This window comes from Cuculus canorus, chromosome 22 (assembly GCF_017976375.1).
Source record: "Cuculus canorus isolate bCucCan1 chromosome 22, bCucCan1.pri, whole genome shotgun sequence".
Classification (NCBI taxonomy): Eukaryota; Metazoa; Chordata; class Aves; order Cuculiformes; family Cuculidae; genus Cuculus; species Cuculus canorus.
Genome location: NC_071422.1, coordinates 3,731,212 through 3,748,873, shown reverse-complemented (window position 1 = coordinate 3,748,873; position 17,662 = coordinate 3,731,212). Strand labels below are relative to the sequence as shown.

General features: G+C 54.1%; 1 protein-coding gene and 1 long non-coding RNA gene across 13 annotated transcripts in view; one reads left to right on the top strand and one right to left on the bottom strand.

The window, feature by feature from the left end:
* LOC128854320 (AT-rich interactive domain-containing protein 1A-like) overlaps positions 1-15,233 on the bottom strand; it is a 132,963-nt gene extending 117,730 nt beyond the window's left edge. For 5 of the 11 annotated variants that reach the window (XM_054086737.1, XM_054086739.1, XM_054086729.1 and 2 more), the window contains exon 1: positions 1,657-1,964. Coding sequence is in view for 1 of the 11 variants with exons in the window: in XM_054086740.1 (XP_053942715.1) it covers positions 13,268-13,401; positions 14,433-14,503 (205 nt within the window). In the remaining 10 variants the exon portion in view is untranslated. Of the gene's footprint in view, positions 1-1,656; positions 1,966-13,267; positions 13,402-14,432 lie in introns of those variants that run through there. The other 6 variants (XM_054086730.1, XM_054086733.1, XM_054086738.1 and 3 more) reach the window with 4 other exon arrangements.
* Positions 2,130-11,910, top strand: LOC128854326 (uncharacterized). 2 transcript variants are annotated; one of them, XR_008453367.1, is made up of 5 exons: positions 2,130-5,116; positions 5,400-5,640; positions 6,712-6,857; positions 6,942-7,052; positions 8,217-11,910. It is a non-coding gene; the product is annotated as an uncharacterized LOC128854326 (long non-coding RNA). The 2 variants fall into 2 exon arrangements; XR_008453366.1 differs by having other exon boundaries at positions 2,134-5,640.
* Positions 15,234-17,662: the final 2,429 nt, after the last annotated feature.

Here is a 17,662-nt window from a genome sequence, read left to right as displayed (position 1 = left end):
GAGTTCAAGTGCCAGTAACACCAACTCATCTCCGTGTGCCTAAGGGAGCGCAACACAAGGGGGCAACAACATCTGGAAACGCACGGGTGGTTCCTGCTCTGCTCTAAGTGTCCGGGTTACAGAAATCAGGGTAACCGCAGCAGCACCAAGCTCCAGGGACTCGTTCCCATCCCAGCAGGGGAGGACACAGCACGTCTGTGTTCCAGGCAGAGGTCAGGGAAACCTGACATGCGTTTGTCAGGAGAACGAGAAGGTTCCTCCTCCTCAAGGTCAACATTGAGCATTTTTAGGGACACGAAGTTGTCACCGGGTGTGCTGGCACTTGATTATTCACCAGGGACAGGGAGCTGGAGACTCCCTCTGCTCAGCAAAAGCACAAGCTGGGAAAGCTCTGCATCACATTTGCATTTTGGGGGGTTGATGGGGGTCCTTCAGGAGCGGAGAATGGATAAAGGGGGTCCAGGGATAACCGGAGTGACTTGCAGGGGGTTGGTGAGAGTGGGGGTTCCTCGGGGGAGCAATGAGGGGAACTGCAGGGGGATCATAAGGGTGGGAGATGGAGATGCAGAGGAGGAACAGCAGGAACCCTCCGAGGTGTCAAAACCCAGCAGTGCTCCTTCCCCAGCTCCTCTAGGGATGTAACGGGGTGCTCTCACTCTCCATTCCCTTGGGATGCAGAAGCCAGGAGCACCCCTGGACCAGCTTTCCCAAAGGAAAAGGGGTTGGGGGAGAAGCAGCTGCCTCCTCCCCACAAGGCAAAGCTCCAGAGCTCCTCAGGACCCAAAAAGGTTTCAGCATCGAGCAGGAACCTCAGTCCTGCCTCCACTATGGACAAACCCCACCAGCCCGGGGGGTTTCCTGGCTGCCATTCCAGACCGGTTCTTGGAAGCAGGAGGGGAGACTGAGGGGAATTTAGAGACCGGGGGGGGGGGGGGGGGGGGGGGGGTGCTGGGTGGTGGTGGTGTAGATTTAGAGACCGGGGGGGACGGACATCCTGGGGGGGGATGTTAAACCCCTTCCCCAAGCCAGGAGGAGCAAAGAAGGCCTCTGCCCTCCGTATAAACCCACCTCAGGGCAGGCAGAGGGGAGGCAGTGACTGCCACAAAGTGGGGCTGGGGGGCATCTGGGGGGTGGGAGAAGGGAGGGAGAAGGGGGGACTATCAGGGGGCAGGAGAGGGGATAGCGGGGAGTCCCTTGGGGGGAAGAAGGTGGTCACCTTGGGGGGACAGGGGATGTCCCTTGAGGGGGATAGCAGAGGGTCTCTTGGGGGAAATGGAGGGATAGTGGGAGGGTCCCCAGGGGAGGGGGGACTATCAGGGGGCAGGAGAGGGGATAGCAGAGGGTCTCTTCACAAGGGATGAGGGGGATAGAAAGGAGTACCTTCTATGGTGGGAGATGGGAGAGTGGTGGATTCCTGGGGGGGAGGATGGATAAAGGGGGTCCCGGGATGACAGGGAGGGTCCTTCGAGGGGCACACAGGGGGTACAGAGGGGTCCCCATCCCACCCCCTCCCACCACCACGGCGCGGGGGGGTTCCCAGCTCCCCCCCCGGCTTCCCCCATCGGGAAAGGGGCTCGGGGCTCGGGGCTCGGGGCTGGGAACGGCCCCGGCGCTGCGGAGCATCCCGACCCCGGGGGGGCCCAGCCCCGCACTCACTCGAAGGCGAAGAAGAGGCCGCTGGTGCCCACGATCAGCCCGAGGGTGAGGGCGAAGACACCGCTGTGCCGGGCCAGCAGGAGCCGCCCGCCGCAGCACAACCGGGGGAGGCCCGGGAACACCTCCCACTTGCGGCGGGGCCCGCGGGCGGCACCGGGCCGAGGCGGGGCGGCGGCGGGGAGGCGATCGCACCCGGCCCTGGGGCCGCCACCCCCGGCGGGATCTGCCGCTACTCGCAGTCCTTCATGGCGCCGCCGCGCCCGGAACCGGAACCGCCCCGAGATACACCGGGACCGCCCCGAGAGACACCGGGACCGCCCCGAGAGACACCGGGACCGCCCCGAGATTCACCGGGACCGCCCCGACAGACACCGGGACCGCCCCGAGCAGCGCCGGGACTCTGGTGTGGACTCTCCCCTCAGAGGAGGGCGTTTCCAGCAAACAGCCACAGTCCAGGTTGTTCTCCAGCTCGTCCCGGCCGTGAGGGCCGTGCCCGTCTGAAGGAGGCGGCAGAGCCGGCGTGTGGGTCCCCAGCACCTCGGCAGATGTTGGGCTGCGCTCCCCAGAGTGGGATTTGGTGCAGTGACAGCAAAGGCAGTGAGCGCAGCGCGTCCTCCCGCTCGGCTCCCGGCTCTGGGCCTGGGCCTGATCTTGGGCTGCGAGAAAGCTGCAGAGGGGCTGTTCCTAAAGGCCTGTGGGGCCGGGACGAGGGGGAACGGGCACAGACTGGAGAGGGGCAGATTGAGGCTGATAGAAGGAAGAATTTCTTCCCCGTGAGGGTGCTGAGGCCCTGGCCCAGGTTGCCCAGGGAAGGTGTGGCTGCCCCATCCCTGGAGGGGTTCCAGGCCAGGTTGGATGGGCCTTGGGCAGCCTGAGCCAGTGGGAGGTGTCCCTGCGCATGGCAGAGGGTGGAACGAGATGATCTTTAATGTCCCTTCCAACCCAAACTATTCTATGACTCTACGGATACCTCAGCTCTGGGGGCTCCGTCCGTCAGGTTGTGCTCGGCTCCAGTGTAGGGTTGGTTCACAGCCGTGAGCCATCACAAGGCATGGAAACGTCCCCCTTTCTGCTCAGGTGCAGGTGAAGCAGCTGAGACTGGGGGGGAGCAAAAGCAGCTGCGAGTCCCAGTGCTCCCAGGCCCATGGGAACAGCGCTGAGCCAGTGGGGCTTCCAAAATTCCCACTTATTTCTTTGGCTTCCTGGTTAGAACGGGTTTTTAGATACGTCTGGAGGTTGGAGGAGCACCAAGAGGTGCCCACCCTGATGCTCTCCAAGTGCCTCTGGGATGCAGAAGGAGCAGCTTTCCCAGTAGGACTCCTGTGGCCCAGCTGGTGGAACAGGACCTTTCTGGCGAGCGCCTGCTGCCACCGGCTGGTAATCGCTCTCCACTGCCTTTGTACAGACCTGCCCAGTTTGTGTTCCCGCTCACACCATCGTTTATGCAGCAGCTGTTTTGTTCCCATTCACAGCCTTTTTTCAGCCCAGTTTCCAGAGTGAACCACACAGGATTCGTACCTGAGAGCAAAGGGAGAGGCAGAACATGGAGAGAAGGACCTCTCTAATAGGAATTAAGACTTTGCATCTTTTTCTACTGAAATATTTTTAACCTGTTTCTGCCTTTCCATGTCCTTTTTCCATTGGTGCTTTCCGGGGTTGTTCCAGCCCTGGCACCATCTTCTCTACCGGCACAGTGGTTGCGGGCTGAGCTCTTTGTAGACTTCAAGGCTTTCCATTATGAGGTGCGTCAAGTCGTGACAGGAACAGACTTTTCAAAGCTGTTTGTTTTCTGCCTCATTCCTGCCACGAGGCTTCTTTTCTGCTTTTTAAAGAATATTTAAAGCACTGGGACCGTTTTTGCCGCAGTGCTTTAATAGGATTTGCAGCTGTGAATGTGCTATAATAGAATTTACAGCTGGTCTGAAGTATCCCCTCTCTTAAAATAAGATTGCAGCTCCGTGATTCAGGAGAACGTGCCTCCCACCAGCTGCTTTAGCTGGAGCTGTGGATGCTCTGGATCCGGAGGAGGATACGAGCAATCCCAGAATGTTTGTGTGTGGCTCACTAGGAAGCACAATCCCGTAGTTGGGGTCTGGAAGTATCAACAAGCCTGTTTGGGTCTTTTTGCTGTGCTGGGGACTCACTTTCTGCTCTCTCCTGCAGTTTTTAACCTGCCAGGTTTTTTTTCTCCATCAGTGCAATGGGAATAGGCAAACCTCAGCGTGTCTTTAGGCCGTCAGCTGATGGGTTTGGGGGTTCTGTGGTCACTGCCGGATCGGGAAGGTGGCAGGTGAGGGCAATAGGAGGCGGGGCCAAGCGGGTGATTGGCAGCGCCGGGTGAAGGGCAGGACCAGTCAGGATGAAGGGCGTGGTTAAATGAGTGCGTGGCCACGCGGGGCAAGGGGCGGAGCCAGAGGGATGAGTGGCAGCGAGAGCAATCAGCGCAAAGGGGGCGTGTCCAGGCTGGCCGAGGGGCGTGGCCAGGCGAGGAGCGGACGGTGCGTTCGCAGCCATGGGTTTCGAGCGAGAGGCGGGGCCCGACGAGGCGAAGGGGGCGTGGCCTGGAGAGAGGCCTGGCTTGTCCATTTGTAGGCGTTGCCTGACCATTTATGGGCGCTGCTCGGGGCGGTCCCGCTGTATCTCGGGGCGGTTCCGGTTCCGGTTCCGGGCGCGGCAGCGCCATGAAGGACTGCGAGTACCGGCAGATCCCGCCGGCGGTGGCGGCCCCGGGGCCGGGTGCGATCACCGGGATTCTCTCCCATAGTGTGGTGATACTGGGAGCTGGAATTCCCTTCTTCCTGGCCGAGGCTTCACTGCCAGAGCTTATCATTGTGTGTGTGATTGTGACCATCACTTTTGTGTGGTTTCTTGGGAAGGCTGTGTGTGTGTTTGTTTTAATTCGTAATTTTACCAATAATTTCTACAGCAGTGAAGAGCTCGGATTGCCGCTTGCAAAGTCACCCTCCCCTTCCAGACACCCTTTGACGTGTTTCATGTTGCAGCCTGTTTCTCCGAGTTGCTCAGCTATTTGTCCATGTGGCAATTTTCTCTCTCCTTCCATCTCTTCCTCTGGGTTTGAACTGAGCTTAATCCTCCCCGGTGATCCGGGAGGAAACTCCCCACCTCGTGCTGCAGCACCTGGGCCCAATCCGGGCCACGCAGAGCCCTCTGCCACCAATCAGCCTCTGTTTTGAGATGATGCTGCGTGGAGCTGCCGATGCAGCCTCACAGGAGCCTGTGCCGACAGTGGGTTGCGCTATGCGCGATGCCGGGCTCATTCGCTGTTTCTATTCTGGTAGCGAGCGGCTCAGCTCTGCTTCGTGCCTGCACACCTCATACAGATTCCCCTAACCCTCAGCCTTTCATTTCCACCTGGAGACGTGCAGAAGGGATGTGTGACGTCTTGCTCAAGAGTGGACGGGTTCTTGTTCTTCCAAGCCGGCCTGGCGTGAGAAGGCGGGTCAGTGTTCAATCAGGAAATTGCTGTACGATGGCCAGTTGTGGTCTGGGATCCTGAACAATAGCCCTGTGCTCTGTCACACACATCCCCTGCGCTGCTGCAGCCTGGGAATATGGAGCCACTCCTTGTGCCATGTCTGCTGAACACACACCTCATGGGTGACCCTCGCTCTTGAACAGCTCATTGTATGACTCTATGAGAAATGCGCTCTTCCTTGTGATATGGGAGATCACAGTCCCGTGTCTTTTTCCTTTGGCTTGATTTGCTTCTCTGTGTGTTGTAGGACCTGTCTGGCTCAATAGATGATGTCCCCATGGGGACGGAAGGAGCCCTGAGCCCTGGAGTAAGCATGTCAGGGATATCCAGCAGTCAAGGAGAGCAGAGTAACCCAGCTGAGTCTCCTTTCTCTCCGTGTACGTCTCCTCACCTGCCAGGCATCAGAGGACCCTCCCCATCCCCGGTCGGGTCTCCTGCCAGAGTTGCTCAGTCCCGTTCGGGTCCGCTTTCACCTGCTGCAGTACCAGGTAATGCTGCTTGGCGCGTGTTGGTCTTCTGGTGGGGCTGCTTCGTGCAGCTGGAGAGTGGATTCCAATGGCCAGTGGGGAGGAATTGGCCCCTGTCAGTGCTTTGTGGCTCTTGAGGTCCTGTGATCTCTTTGTTGGCTTTAAAATGCCTTTAACTGTTAAAGGATGCAGTAGGATGGGTGAGAAGGCTGGTAAAGCCGCACTGTCATCTCGCTGGGTGAGCGTGACTGATGTTGCTCTTGTTTTCCTTCGCTGTGGCTAACATAGCCTGCTCCCCAAGTTGTTTGTAGTTCTGGCATTTAATACTCTTGCCTCGTGGGCTTTGTGGTGTGGAATTTTTGTGATTAACCCCTCTCCTGTTTGCTCCTTAATAGCAACCATCTGTGGAGTAAGACTTAACATACATTTCTTTGAAGGTTTGCCCTCCTTGAAGACTTGTTCATCAGTCTTAAGACAGTTTTAGTTGTCTGACTGGGCCTTGTGCTCTTTATCCTGACTTAGGGGCTGCTTCTGCAGTCTCTGGTGTTCCTGTGCCTCCCAACAGTGCCCACACGGCAATAAAGGCACCAAAGCCTGTCCCGAGTGACGAGCTGGAGCCACAGTTGTGTACAGGGGGTTCTGATACATGTAAAGTGATGAGTATCAAAAAGGAAAGAAACGAAAACCATTAAAGGTGGCGGGAGCTCTGCACTGCATCTCTACAGAGAAATGATTCTCGCTTTCACGTGCGGAGCTGAGGTGTTTGCAGGTCTGTTCTTCGCAGTCAATGACTACAATGAAGTTTGTTTTGTGAGTGCAGCAGAACAATACTGAGGGTGAAACCATTCAGAACTGAACTCCCTCTTCTGAACTAGTTTGCATCCCCTTTTCTGTTGAGAAGGAGACTCGAGCTGTAGGGTAGCCGAGCTGTCGGAGAGCACCCGCTCTTTGGCCTTTTGCTGGAAAAGGGCTCTGGGGAAAGTCAGTCCTCCACTTCCTGTGTAGGTTTCTCTGAGCAAACCTGCTTCTTTGGAGGAGAAGATCTTAATGCTTGGTATTTGGGTAAACATCTTTCTTCCTTGCTTTCTCTAGGCCTCCTGGTTATCCCAAAATAAACCAAGGAGGAATGATGGGCACTGGAGCTCCTTCTGGCCAGGGAATTAACAGTCCGGCTGGCATGATGAACCCCCAGGGCCCACCCTATCCGATGGGTGGGAAGGTGTCTAACAACTCCGCAGGTAAGCTGGGGCCAACTGTCAGGCATTGCATTGATTTCATTGTCGGACTGAAAATGGGTGTTAAAGATTCTTTTAACTTCCTAGGGATGGCGGCAAGCCCTGAAATGATAGGCCTTGGGGAGCATTGCATTAACACCTGTATCTAAAATGGACAATGATGCAGACGGGACACCAAGAGCAAAATCCAAGTCAAAGGTAAGATGTTTTGGTTTTTCTCAGGAGTTCATTCTTTTCAGCATCCAGGGAGATAAAACCGTGACACGGTAACTGGAACAGTGCATCAGTCTGGTAGTGAGTGTGGTTCCTGAGAGACCTTGATTGGGTTCCTCCTCCTTACCCTGGAGAGACTTCTTGCTGGAGAGAAGTTGTCCTTGTAGCGTGTGATCTGATTGCTTCTTGCGACTATGATTTAAACTTGATTTGAATGAGCAAGTGGGACACCCTGTTTAGGACTAACGAAATAATGGTCTTGAAATCTGTGTTTTGGAGAGGGCTCTGCAATAACCCACTAAATCCATGTGTTATGAAGTTGTGTGGAGGAGCCTGGATGGTGGGGCTGCCATCCCCTGCAGAGACCCAGCGACCACGAAAGGGACTTCACTATCAGATTCCTTGTGTCCTCCCCTTTTTGTGACTCACGAGTTCAAGCCTCTCTAGAATTCCCGAGAGATGCCCGGCACGCTATATTTCTGCATTCTCGTTGCAATTATGGGCCTTGAATAACTGGGGAGAAGGTACCTACGCAGATGGACCTTTTGGGTCACCTACCAAGTCCCCAGGTCCTACAAAGAGCTACTCAGCATGTGGCTTGAATCCAAAGTGTGAAGGTAAAAACCACATTGTTGAAGTGCTCAGGCTAGGAAGATTGAATTAGGCTTGATGTGGCTGGGCTTGAACTGTCCCAAGGGCAGATCCGTGTTGGAATAGTGGTTCCGAAAGGTTCTTCAGGATTAATCAGGGAACAAGTGAGGGTTTTGCTTCTGGCATTCATAAACCATTCAGAAATGGAGAAGAGTGTTTCCCAGTCCTTTAGGAGTCACCAATTACAAACATGTGGTAGAGCTGAGTCTTTCCTACAGGAAAGTCCTTTCTGTGGGCAGACTCCTGCCCCCAGGCTTCCCTGTCGAATCCACAAGGGAACGACCATCCAGCCGCAAGGAATTGGTCTTGGCTTGTGACACTGAAAGATGGATCCAGCTTTGCGTTGGACAGGACTAACGATGGGACGAGTCTTGCCGTGTCGCAGGCCATGCCGTGGGGCGTATCCTCTGGCTCTGAGCAGCTCTCCCCGCTGAGGTTTGGGTTGCCTGTTTCCGAGTAGATCATCTCCTATCTGTGGTGTTTTTCTTCTCCTTGTAGAATTACAAGCGGCCGAGGGACGGCGACTACAGCCCACCCGCCAAGCGGCACAAAGGGGAGATGTGCAACATCCCATATAGCGCCGGGCAGGAGCAGACGCCGCAGCAGCTGCCTCCAGCGCAGAGCCAGGAGCCGAGCCAGCAGCAAACGGCGCAGCCATCTCCGCAGGAGGACCTCCCTAACCAATAGGGGAGCACCTACCCCGCTGCTGGTTTATTTGTTTCTTCGTTTTCGTTTTCTTTCTGATCGAGATTTGAAAAAGTTCCACGTGTTAAGAATAAATGTACGTTAAATGTACGTTAATGTACATAATATATAATAAACACTTTACGCCTGTGAGGTGTTTGTCAGGGTTTCTGATTCCCTTTCCGGAGAGCCAGGGCTGCAGCGGGACTCTGCGCTGCCTGTCGCCGCACGCACAGGTAGGAGGGGGAGGGAGCTGCCAAACCCTCCCTGTGCTCAGAGGACGTCATCTCTGGGAATGAGATTTGGGAGGAATGTGCAGGAGGGGATTATTGTTCCTCTTCTGGGGATAAACAGACACTTCAGCCTCTTGTGTTGCCAATCCGGGCGCAAAAGCAGCGCAGCTTACAAGAAAATGGATGGAATTGTACTTCACAGCAGCCTGTGACCCTGGATGCAGCTGGACTGCTGGTTCTCCAGAGGAGAAGATGGTTTCCCAGCCAAGCAGAACCAGTGAGCTCGGGCTGCAAAGGGCAGGACTGAGGAGAGAAACCTCAGAGCAGGAACCAACCGAGACTGCAGCATCTTCTGTTCAGGACGCGCCTGCAGCAGAAGCGTCAGGGCCCTGCAGCGCACCGCAAACCACACCACCTCCCGGAGGCGAGGGTCTTGCCCGCTCACTGCCTCCATTCCAAGCTTGGAAGTTGCCTCAGTTCGTCACTGGGATTTCCCCCCTCTGGTTTTGGAAACCTGAACAACAGAGAGCATCTGGTTTCAGCCACTGTCTTAATTCCTATTAAAGAGGTCTTTCTCTCCATGTTCTGCATCTCCCTTTGCTCTCAGGTACAAATCCTGTGTGGTTCATTCTGGAAACTGGGCTGAAAAAAGGCTGTGAATGGGAACAAAACAGCTGCTGCATAAACGATGGTGTGAGCGGGAACACAAACTGGGCAGGTCTGTACAAAGGCAGTGGAGAGCGATTACCAGCCGGTGGCAGCAGGCGCTCGCCAGAAAGGTCCTGTTCCACCAGCTGGGCCACAGGAGTCCTACTGGGAAAGCTGCTCCTTCTGCATCCCAGAGGCACTTGGAGAGCATCAGGGTGGGCACCTCTTGGTGCTCCTCCAACCTCCAGACGTATCTAAAAACCCGTTCTAACCAGGAAGCCAAAGAAATAGGTGGGAATTTTGGAAGCCCCACTGGCTCAGCGCTGTTCCCATGGGCCTGGGAGCACTGGGACTCGCAGCTGCTTTTGCTCCCCCCCAGTCTCAGCTGCTTCACCTGCACCTGAGCAGAAAGGGGGACGTTTCCATGCCTTGTGATGGCTCACGGCTGTGAACCAACCCTACACTGGAGCCGAGCACAACCTGACGGACGGAGCCCCCAGAGCTGAGGTATCCGTAGAGTCATAGAATAGTTTGGGTTGGAAGGGACATTAAAGATCATCTCGTTCCACCCTCTGCCATGCGCAGGGACACCTCCCACTGGCTCAGGCTGCCCAAGGCCCATCCAACCTGGCCTGGAACCCCTCCAGGGATGGGGCAGCCACACCTTCCCTGGGCAACCTGGGCCAGTGTCTCAGCACCCTCACGGGGAAGAAATTCTTCCTTCTATCAGCCTCAATCTGCCCCTCTCCAGTCTGTGCCCGTTCCCCCTCGTCCCGGCCCCACAGGCCTTTAGGAACAGCCCCTCTGCAGCTTTCTCGCAGCCCAAGATCAGGCCCAGGCCCAGAGCCGGGAGCCGAGCGGGAGGACGCGCTGCGCTCACTGCCTTTGCTGTCACTGCACCAAATCCCACTCTGGGGAGCGCAGCCCAACATCTGCCGAGGTGCTGGGGACCCACACGCCGGCTCTGCCGCCTCCTTCAGACGGGCACGGCCCTCACGGCCGGGACGAGCTGGAGAACAACCTGGACTGTGGCTGTTTGCTGGAAACGCCCTCCTCTGAAGTCCACACCACGCGTCTAAGAAAATGCAAAGGAGATGAAATGGTCCATTTGACAGAGCTCAGAGGGAGGCGTCTCCCTTTCAATGTACAGCGATAAAACCACACCGAGTTCAGCAGTCACTTTTGTCCTTCAGAGTTTACCATTAAAAACAGTTAGGAAAGCGGTGCCTGTCAATGGCATAACAGGGCAAGTCGTCTTTCCCCCCCCAAACTCACTGTAAACGACAGTAACTTTGGTTAAAATGAAAAAAAAAGTCTTCTATGTAGACAGAACTTTGATTCCTTTAATAAGGGATTCAGGACAAATTTGAAGAGCAGTGGAAAGGGAGAGAGAAGGGGGAAGGTCTTCCCCCAAGGGAGAAGCAGGACAGCGCAGGGCAGACAGTGGATTCTGAGGTGGTTTTGCATAAACAAAGGGCAACAGTCAGTTTCTAAGTTCTCCACTCACGCACACGCACACGGGGTCTCGGATCCCACAGCTGTCATGACTGGCCAATTAAAAACAGTACTTCACAAATCACTTGTGAAACCAAAGAGTTCATCAAAGGCAACACAGAGGTGTCCAACAGCCACGAGTCACGTAACGTGAACTCCGAGTGGTTCTCGTCCACCTTGGCCAGGGCGAGCAGTGCCCGAGCGGCTCAACACATCATGTCCACGCTCATTGACTCCAAGGGTGGGTTCTGCATGTTCATCAATCCGGCATTCACGGACTCTGGTGTGAGGTTGACCAAAGACCTTTATTGTTGCAAGTAGCAGCATTACATACCCTTTCTACTGTCTATGCTGGTTTAACATGCCCCGAGCTCTCTGCTAATTGGTGCTTTCTCTTTCCTTTTTAGCTCTGCCACACCCTGCCTCCTCACTCCTCGCTGCTCAAGGACATATCCAACAATTCAAGGTCATCACCCACATGTCCTCTGCCGGTCCAGAGAGCTGTACCCTATGTCCTTACGCCCTTGCCACATGGCGCCTTCCTGCGGGCCCTCCAGCCCAGACTCTAAGGGACCTCCCATCATCTGAGGAGGAATGTTTTGCTGAGCAGTGGAGCCTGGAGGAGCCGAGACCCTGTCTCTGCCGAGACCCTGATGCAACGCATCACGTGGTAGCTCTGTGCATGTGTGTGTGTGTGGCTTCCGAGCCTTTTCCACCCTGCGCACCACACGTCTCTGTCTCAGCGTCCCCTCCTGCTGCAAGTCTGCTCCTACCTGAGCATACACAGCACAAAACAAAGACTCCATCACCAGAACAAACCAAAGGGAGAAAGCAAAACCAGACCACGTGGTATCAGCCTCCAAAGCGGCCCCAAAGCACAGGACCCTGAAGGTTCTCCATGCCTTGCTGACCTACATCATCACAGCACCAAGACCTGCCAGCACCAAAGTCACCTCCCTGTCCTGCTCATAAAAAACCCTGACAAACACCTCACAGGCGTAAAGTATTTATTATATATTATGTACATTAACGTACATTTAACGTACATTTATTCTTAACATGTGGAACTTTTTCAAATCTCGATCAGAAAGAAAACAAAAACGAAGAAACAAATAAACCAGTAGCGGGGTAGGTGCTCCCCTACTGGTTAGGGAGGTCCTCCTGCGGAGATGGCTGCGCCGTTTGCTGCTGGCTCGGCTCCTGGCTCTGCGCTGGAGGCAGCTGCTGCGGCGTCTGCTCCTGCCCGGCGCTATATGGGATGTTGCACATCTCCCCTTTGTGCCTCTTGGCGGGTGGGCTGTAGTCGTCGTCCCTCGGCCGCTTGTAATTCTACAAGGAGAAGAAAAACACCACAGATAGGAGATGATCTACTCGGAAACAGGCAACCCAAACCTCAGCGGGGAGAGCTGCTCAGAGCCAGAGGATACGCCCCACGGCATGGCCTGCGACACGGCAAGACTCGTCCCATCGTTAGTCCTGTCCAACGCAAAGCTGGATCCGTCTTTCAGTGTCACAAGCCAAGACCAATTCCTTGCGGCTGGATGGTCGTTCCCTTGTGGATTCGACAGGGAAGCCTGGGGGGCAGGAGTCTGCCCACAGAAAGGACTTTCCTGTAGGAAAGACTCAGCTCTACCACACGTTCACCACAAACCAGACTGCACACAGGCCCTGATTTACTTTCACATCCTGGAATTTCATCAGACCTCATTTCTCTTGTATTTCCCAGAAAACAGAGGTTTGTGCTGAAGCGTTAACCAAGATCCATTAAACACTTGTACTCCCTGCTTCTTCCTTTCCTGTAGATCGAAAAGACAACCCTGAAAGCAGCAGGAAGGATTCTCCTTCCTCTTCCAAGTATAACTGATTACTCCTAAAGGACTGGGAAACACTCCTCTTCATTTCTGAAAGGTTTATGAATGCCAGAAACAAACCCCTCCCCTATTCCCTGATAAATCCTGAAGAACTTTGCAACACATGGATTTAGTGGTTTACTGCAGAGCCCTCTCCAAAACACATATTTCAAGACCATTATTTCGTTAGTCCTAAACAGGGTGTCCCACTTGCTCATCCAAATCAAGTTTAAATCATAGTGGCAAGAAGCAATCAGATCACACGCTACAAGGACAACTTCTCTCCAGCAAGAAGTCTCTCCAGGGTAAGGAGGACCCAATCAAGTTCTCTCAGGAACCACACTCACTACCAGACAGATGCACTGTTCCAGTTACCGTGTCACGGTTTTATCTCCCTGGATGCTGAAAAGAATGGAACTCCTGAGAAAAAACAAAACATTTTACCTTTGACTTGGATTTTGCTCTCGGTGTCCCATCTGCCTCATTTTTTGTTTTAGATGTAGATGGTAATTCGACCTCCCCAAGGCCTATAATTTCAGGGCTTGCCGCCATCCCTAGGAAGTTAAAAGAATCTTTAACACTCATTCTCAGTCTGGGACAATGAAATCAACGCAATGCCTGACAGCCGGCCCTGGCTTACCTGCAGAGTTGTTAGCCATCGCACAGGGCGGGCCCTGGGGGTTCGTCATGCCAGCCGGACTGTCAATTCCCTGGCCAGAAGCAGCTCCAGTGCCCGTCACTCCTCCTTGGTTCACATTCGGACAACCAGCAGGCCTAGAGAAATCAAGGAAGAAAGATGTTTACCCAAATACTGAGCATTAAGATCTTCTCCTCCAAAGAAGCAGGTTTGCTCAAAGAAAGGAAAAGAAAGTGGAAAACGGACTTTCCCCAGCTGCCTTTTCCAGCAAAAGGCCAAAGAGCGGGTGCTCTCCGACAGCTTGGCTACCCTACAGCTCGAGTCTCCTTCTCAACAGAAAAGGGGATGCAAACTAGTTCGGAAGAGGAGTTCAGTTCTGAATGGTTTCACCCTCAGTCTCGTTCTGCTGCACTCACAAAACAAATTTCATTGTAGTCATTGCCTGCGAAGAACAGACCTGCAAACACCTCAGCTCTGCACATTTAAGTGAAAATAATTTCTTTGTAGAGATGCAGTGCAGAACTCCAGCCACCTTCAATGGTTTACATGGCTCGATGACCCTTTTGGTGACAATTTTTCTCCTGATATCCACTGCGACCCTCCCCTGGCGCAGCTTGAGGCCATTCCCTCTTGTCCTGACCCTGTCACTGAGGAGAAGAGCCCAGCACCCCCCTCTCTAAAACCTCCTCTCAGGGAGTTGTAGAGAGCAATAAGGTCTCCCCTCAGCCTCCTCTTCTCCAGGCTAAACAACCCCAGGGCCCTCAGCCGCTCCACGCAAGGCTTGTTCTCCAGCCCCTTCCCCAGCTTCGTTGCTCTTCTCTGGACACACTCCAGAGCCTCAACATCCTTCTTGGAGCGAGGGGCCCATAACTCAACACACGATTCGAGGGGCAGCCTCACCAGTGCAGGGGCACAATCACCTCCCTGACAGGGGCAGAATCACTTCCCTGAATATTAAATATTCCCCAACTATATTATTAATGATGGATTCCAAAACCCCTGCTCGTCCAAGCGTTAGACTCTTAAGACTGACGAACAAGTCTCCCAGGAGGGCAAACCTTCAAAGAAATGTATGTTCAGTCTTACTCCACTTTTGGGTTATTCCATCCACAGCTCAGAAACAGAGATGTGGCACAGGAAAAGGACCAGGGGAAACCTCGTTCCTCACCTGCTCTGGACGGACTTGGCAGCTGTGTGCATGGCAGCGTCGGCCGCTTCTTCCGCTCTCGTGGGGTTCATGCTTCCTCTTCTACCCGGACTGTGACAGTTGGCGCTGCAGTTTGGCTGCCCAGGAGAGCCTCCTGAGGAGATACAAAGATATCTAAAATTAAATTCTAAATTAATTAAAAAAAAAAAAAAAAAAAAATTAGCGATCTTGCGCTTTGCTTGATGGGTGCACGGAAGGATGCAGGATGCTGTCCAACTGGCCGCTGGGTGGTCGGGGTGGCATCTGATTGCCTACAGCTCAAACACGAGAGGGGTTAATCACAAAAATTCCACACCACAAAGGCCACGAGGTAAGAGTATTAAATACCAGAACTACAAACAACTTGGGGAGCAGGCTATGTTAGACACAGCGAAGGAAAACCAGAACAACATCAGTCACGCTCACCCAGCGAGATGACAGTGCGGCTTTACCAGCCTTCTCACCCATCCTACTGCATCCTTTAACAGTTAAAGGCATTTTAAAGCCAACAAAGGAGATCACAGGACCTCAAGAGCCACACAGCACTGACAGGGGCCAATTCCTCCCCACTGGCCATTGGAATTCACTCTCCAGCTGCACGAAGCAGCCCCGCCAGAAGACCAACACGCGCCAAGCAGCATTACCTGGTACTGCAGCAGGTGAAAGCGGACCCGAACGGGACTGAGCAGCGCTGGCAGGAGACCCGACCGAGGATGGGGAGGGTCCTCTGATGCCTGGCAGGTGAGGAGGATGTCCCGTGGGGACATCATCTGTTGAGCCAGACAGGTCCTGCAACACACAGAGAAACAGATCAGGCCAAAGGAAAAAGACACAGAACTGTGACCTCCCATATCACAAGGAAGAGTGCATTTCTCATAGAGTCATAGAATAGTTACGGTTGGAATCGACCTTAAAGATCATCCAGTTCCAACCCCTCTGCCACGGGCAGGGACATCCCACTGGATCAGGCTGCCCAAGGCCCATCCAACCTGGCCTTGAACACCTCCAGGGATGGGGCAGCCACAACTTCCCTGGGCAACCTGGGCCAGGGCCTCACCACTCTCATGGTCAAAGAATTCCTCCTAATGTCCAGAATAAATCTGCCCCTCTCCAGTTCATAACTGCTCCCCCTCGTCCTGTCCCCACAAGTCTTAATGAATAGTCCCTCTCCAGCTTTCCTATAGCCCCTTCAGGTACTGGAAGGTCACTACAAGATCTTCCTGGAGCCTTCTCTTCTCCAGGCTGAACAAGTCCAACTCTCTCAGCCTGTCCTCAGATGGGAGCTGCTCCAGCCTCTGATCATCTTTGTAGCCTCCTCTGGAACTGTTCCAACAGCTCCATATCCTTCTTACATTGAGGATTCCAGAACTGGACAATACTCCAGACGAGGTCTCACCAGGGAGGAACAGAGGAGCAGAATCCCCTCCCTCGCCTGCTGTCCACGATGCTTTTGATATGGCCCAGGACACGGTTGTGGCAACTACACCACCACAAACTTGCTGAGGGTGCACTCAATCTCGCTCTCAATATCTTTGATGAAGATATCGAACAGCACCAATGCCAGTACGGACCCCTGAGGGACACCACTCATCATGGATCTCCATCTGGACTTTGAGCCACTGACCACTACTCTTTGAATACGACCATCCAACCAGTTTCTTATCCACCCTACTGTCCACCCATCAAATCCATCGCTCTCCAGTTCAGAGAGAAGAATATTGTGGGGGACGGTGTCAAAGGTTTACAGGAGTCCAGATAGATCACATCTGTTGGTTCACCCAAAATGATACCCATCAACCAAAAGCTCAGGTGTGGCAGCATTTAAAACACACGCAGTGTTGTCAGCTGCAGTTAAACACCCTCGTTTCTCCCTGCGACTGCCCCACGCGGCAGCTGAAGGTCACACTAACATGGGCTCTCCCTCCCTCGCTAGGTGCGGGACCTCTGGCAGGATAAGTTTGGATAGAAAGGGAAGAGGTCGAGGTTACTGTGTCCAACATCGGACTGACAAGAGGCTTTGGCACCTTTTCAAGTGTCTCCAATGACACCAAGTCAGCAGCAAAAAGGAAGTGAAAAAGTGATTTCCCTGCTCTACAGCAATGAGCTGCTCAAGAGCGAGGGTCACCCTGTGAAGGTGTGTGCTGCAGCAGCCACGGCACAAGGAGTGGCTCCAGTATTCCCAGGCTGTGGCAGCACAGGGGATGCGTGTGACAGAGCACAGGGCTATTGTTCAGGATCCCAGACCACAACCTGGTCTATCCTACAGCAACTTCCTGATTAAACACTGACCCGCCTTCTCACACCAGGCCGGCTTGGAAGAACAAGAACCCGTCCACCCTTGAGCAAGACGCCAGATGTCCCTTCTGCGTGCCTCCAGGTGGAGGTCGCCATCTTCTTTTTCAGTATCCTCCGTAACCAAGTTAGATCCTAAGGAAATGAAAGGCTGAGGGTTAGGGGAATCTGTATGAGGTGTGCAGGCACGAAGCAGAGCTGAGCCGCTCGCGACCAGAATAGAAACAGGGACTGAGCCCGGCATCGAGCATAGCGCAACCCGCTGTCGGCACAGGCTCCTGTGAGGCTGTATCGGCAGCTCCACGCAGCATCATCTCAAAACAGAGGCTGATTGGTGGCAGAGGGCTCCGCGTGGCCCAGGACTTGGGCCCAGGTGCTGCCTGCACAGGGGTGGGGAGTTTCCTCCCGGATCACCGGGGAGGATTAAGCTCAGTTCAAACCCAGACGAAGGGGTGGAAGGAGAGAAAATTGCCACATGGACAAATAGCTGAGCAACTCAGAGAAGCACGTTGCAACATGTGAAACACATCAATGGGGTGTCTGGAAGGTGAGGGTGACTTTGCAAGCGGCAATCCGAGCTCTTCACTGCTGTAGAAATTATTGGTAAAATTACGAATTAAAACAAACACACACACAGCCTTCCCAAGAAACCACACAAAAGTGATGGTCACAATCACACACACAATGATAAGCTCTGGCAGTGAAGCCTCAGCTTTCAGGAAGAAAAGATTTCCAGCTCCCTATATTACCATAATTTGGGACAGAAACCTTCCTTGCCAGCAGAAAGCGCAATTGACTGATCCCGCTAAGCCTGGTGTTCCAGGTCCTGCTCTCCCCAGTGGAGCCCTGGCTGCTGGCAGTTCTCTGCACACCCCCGGTCATGCCCGGGACCCAGCGTGCAGCCACCCTGCTCTGAAACG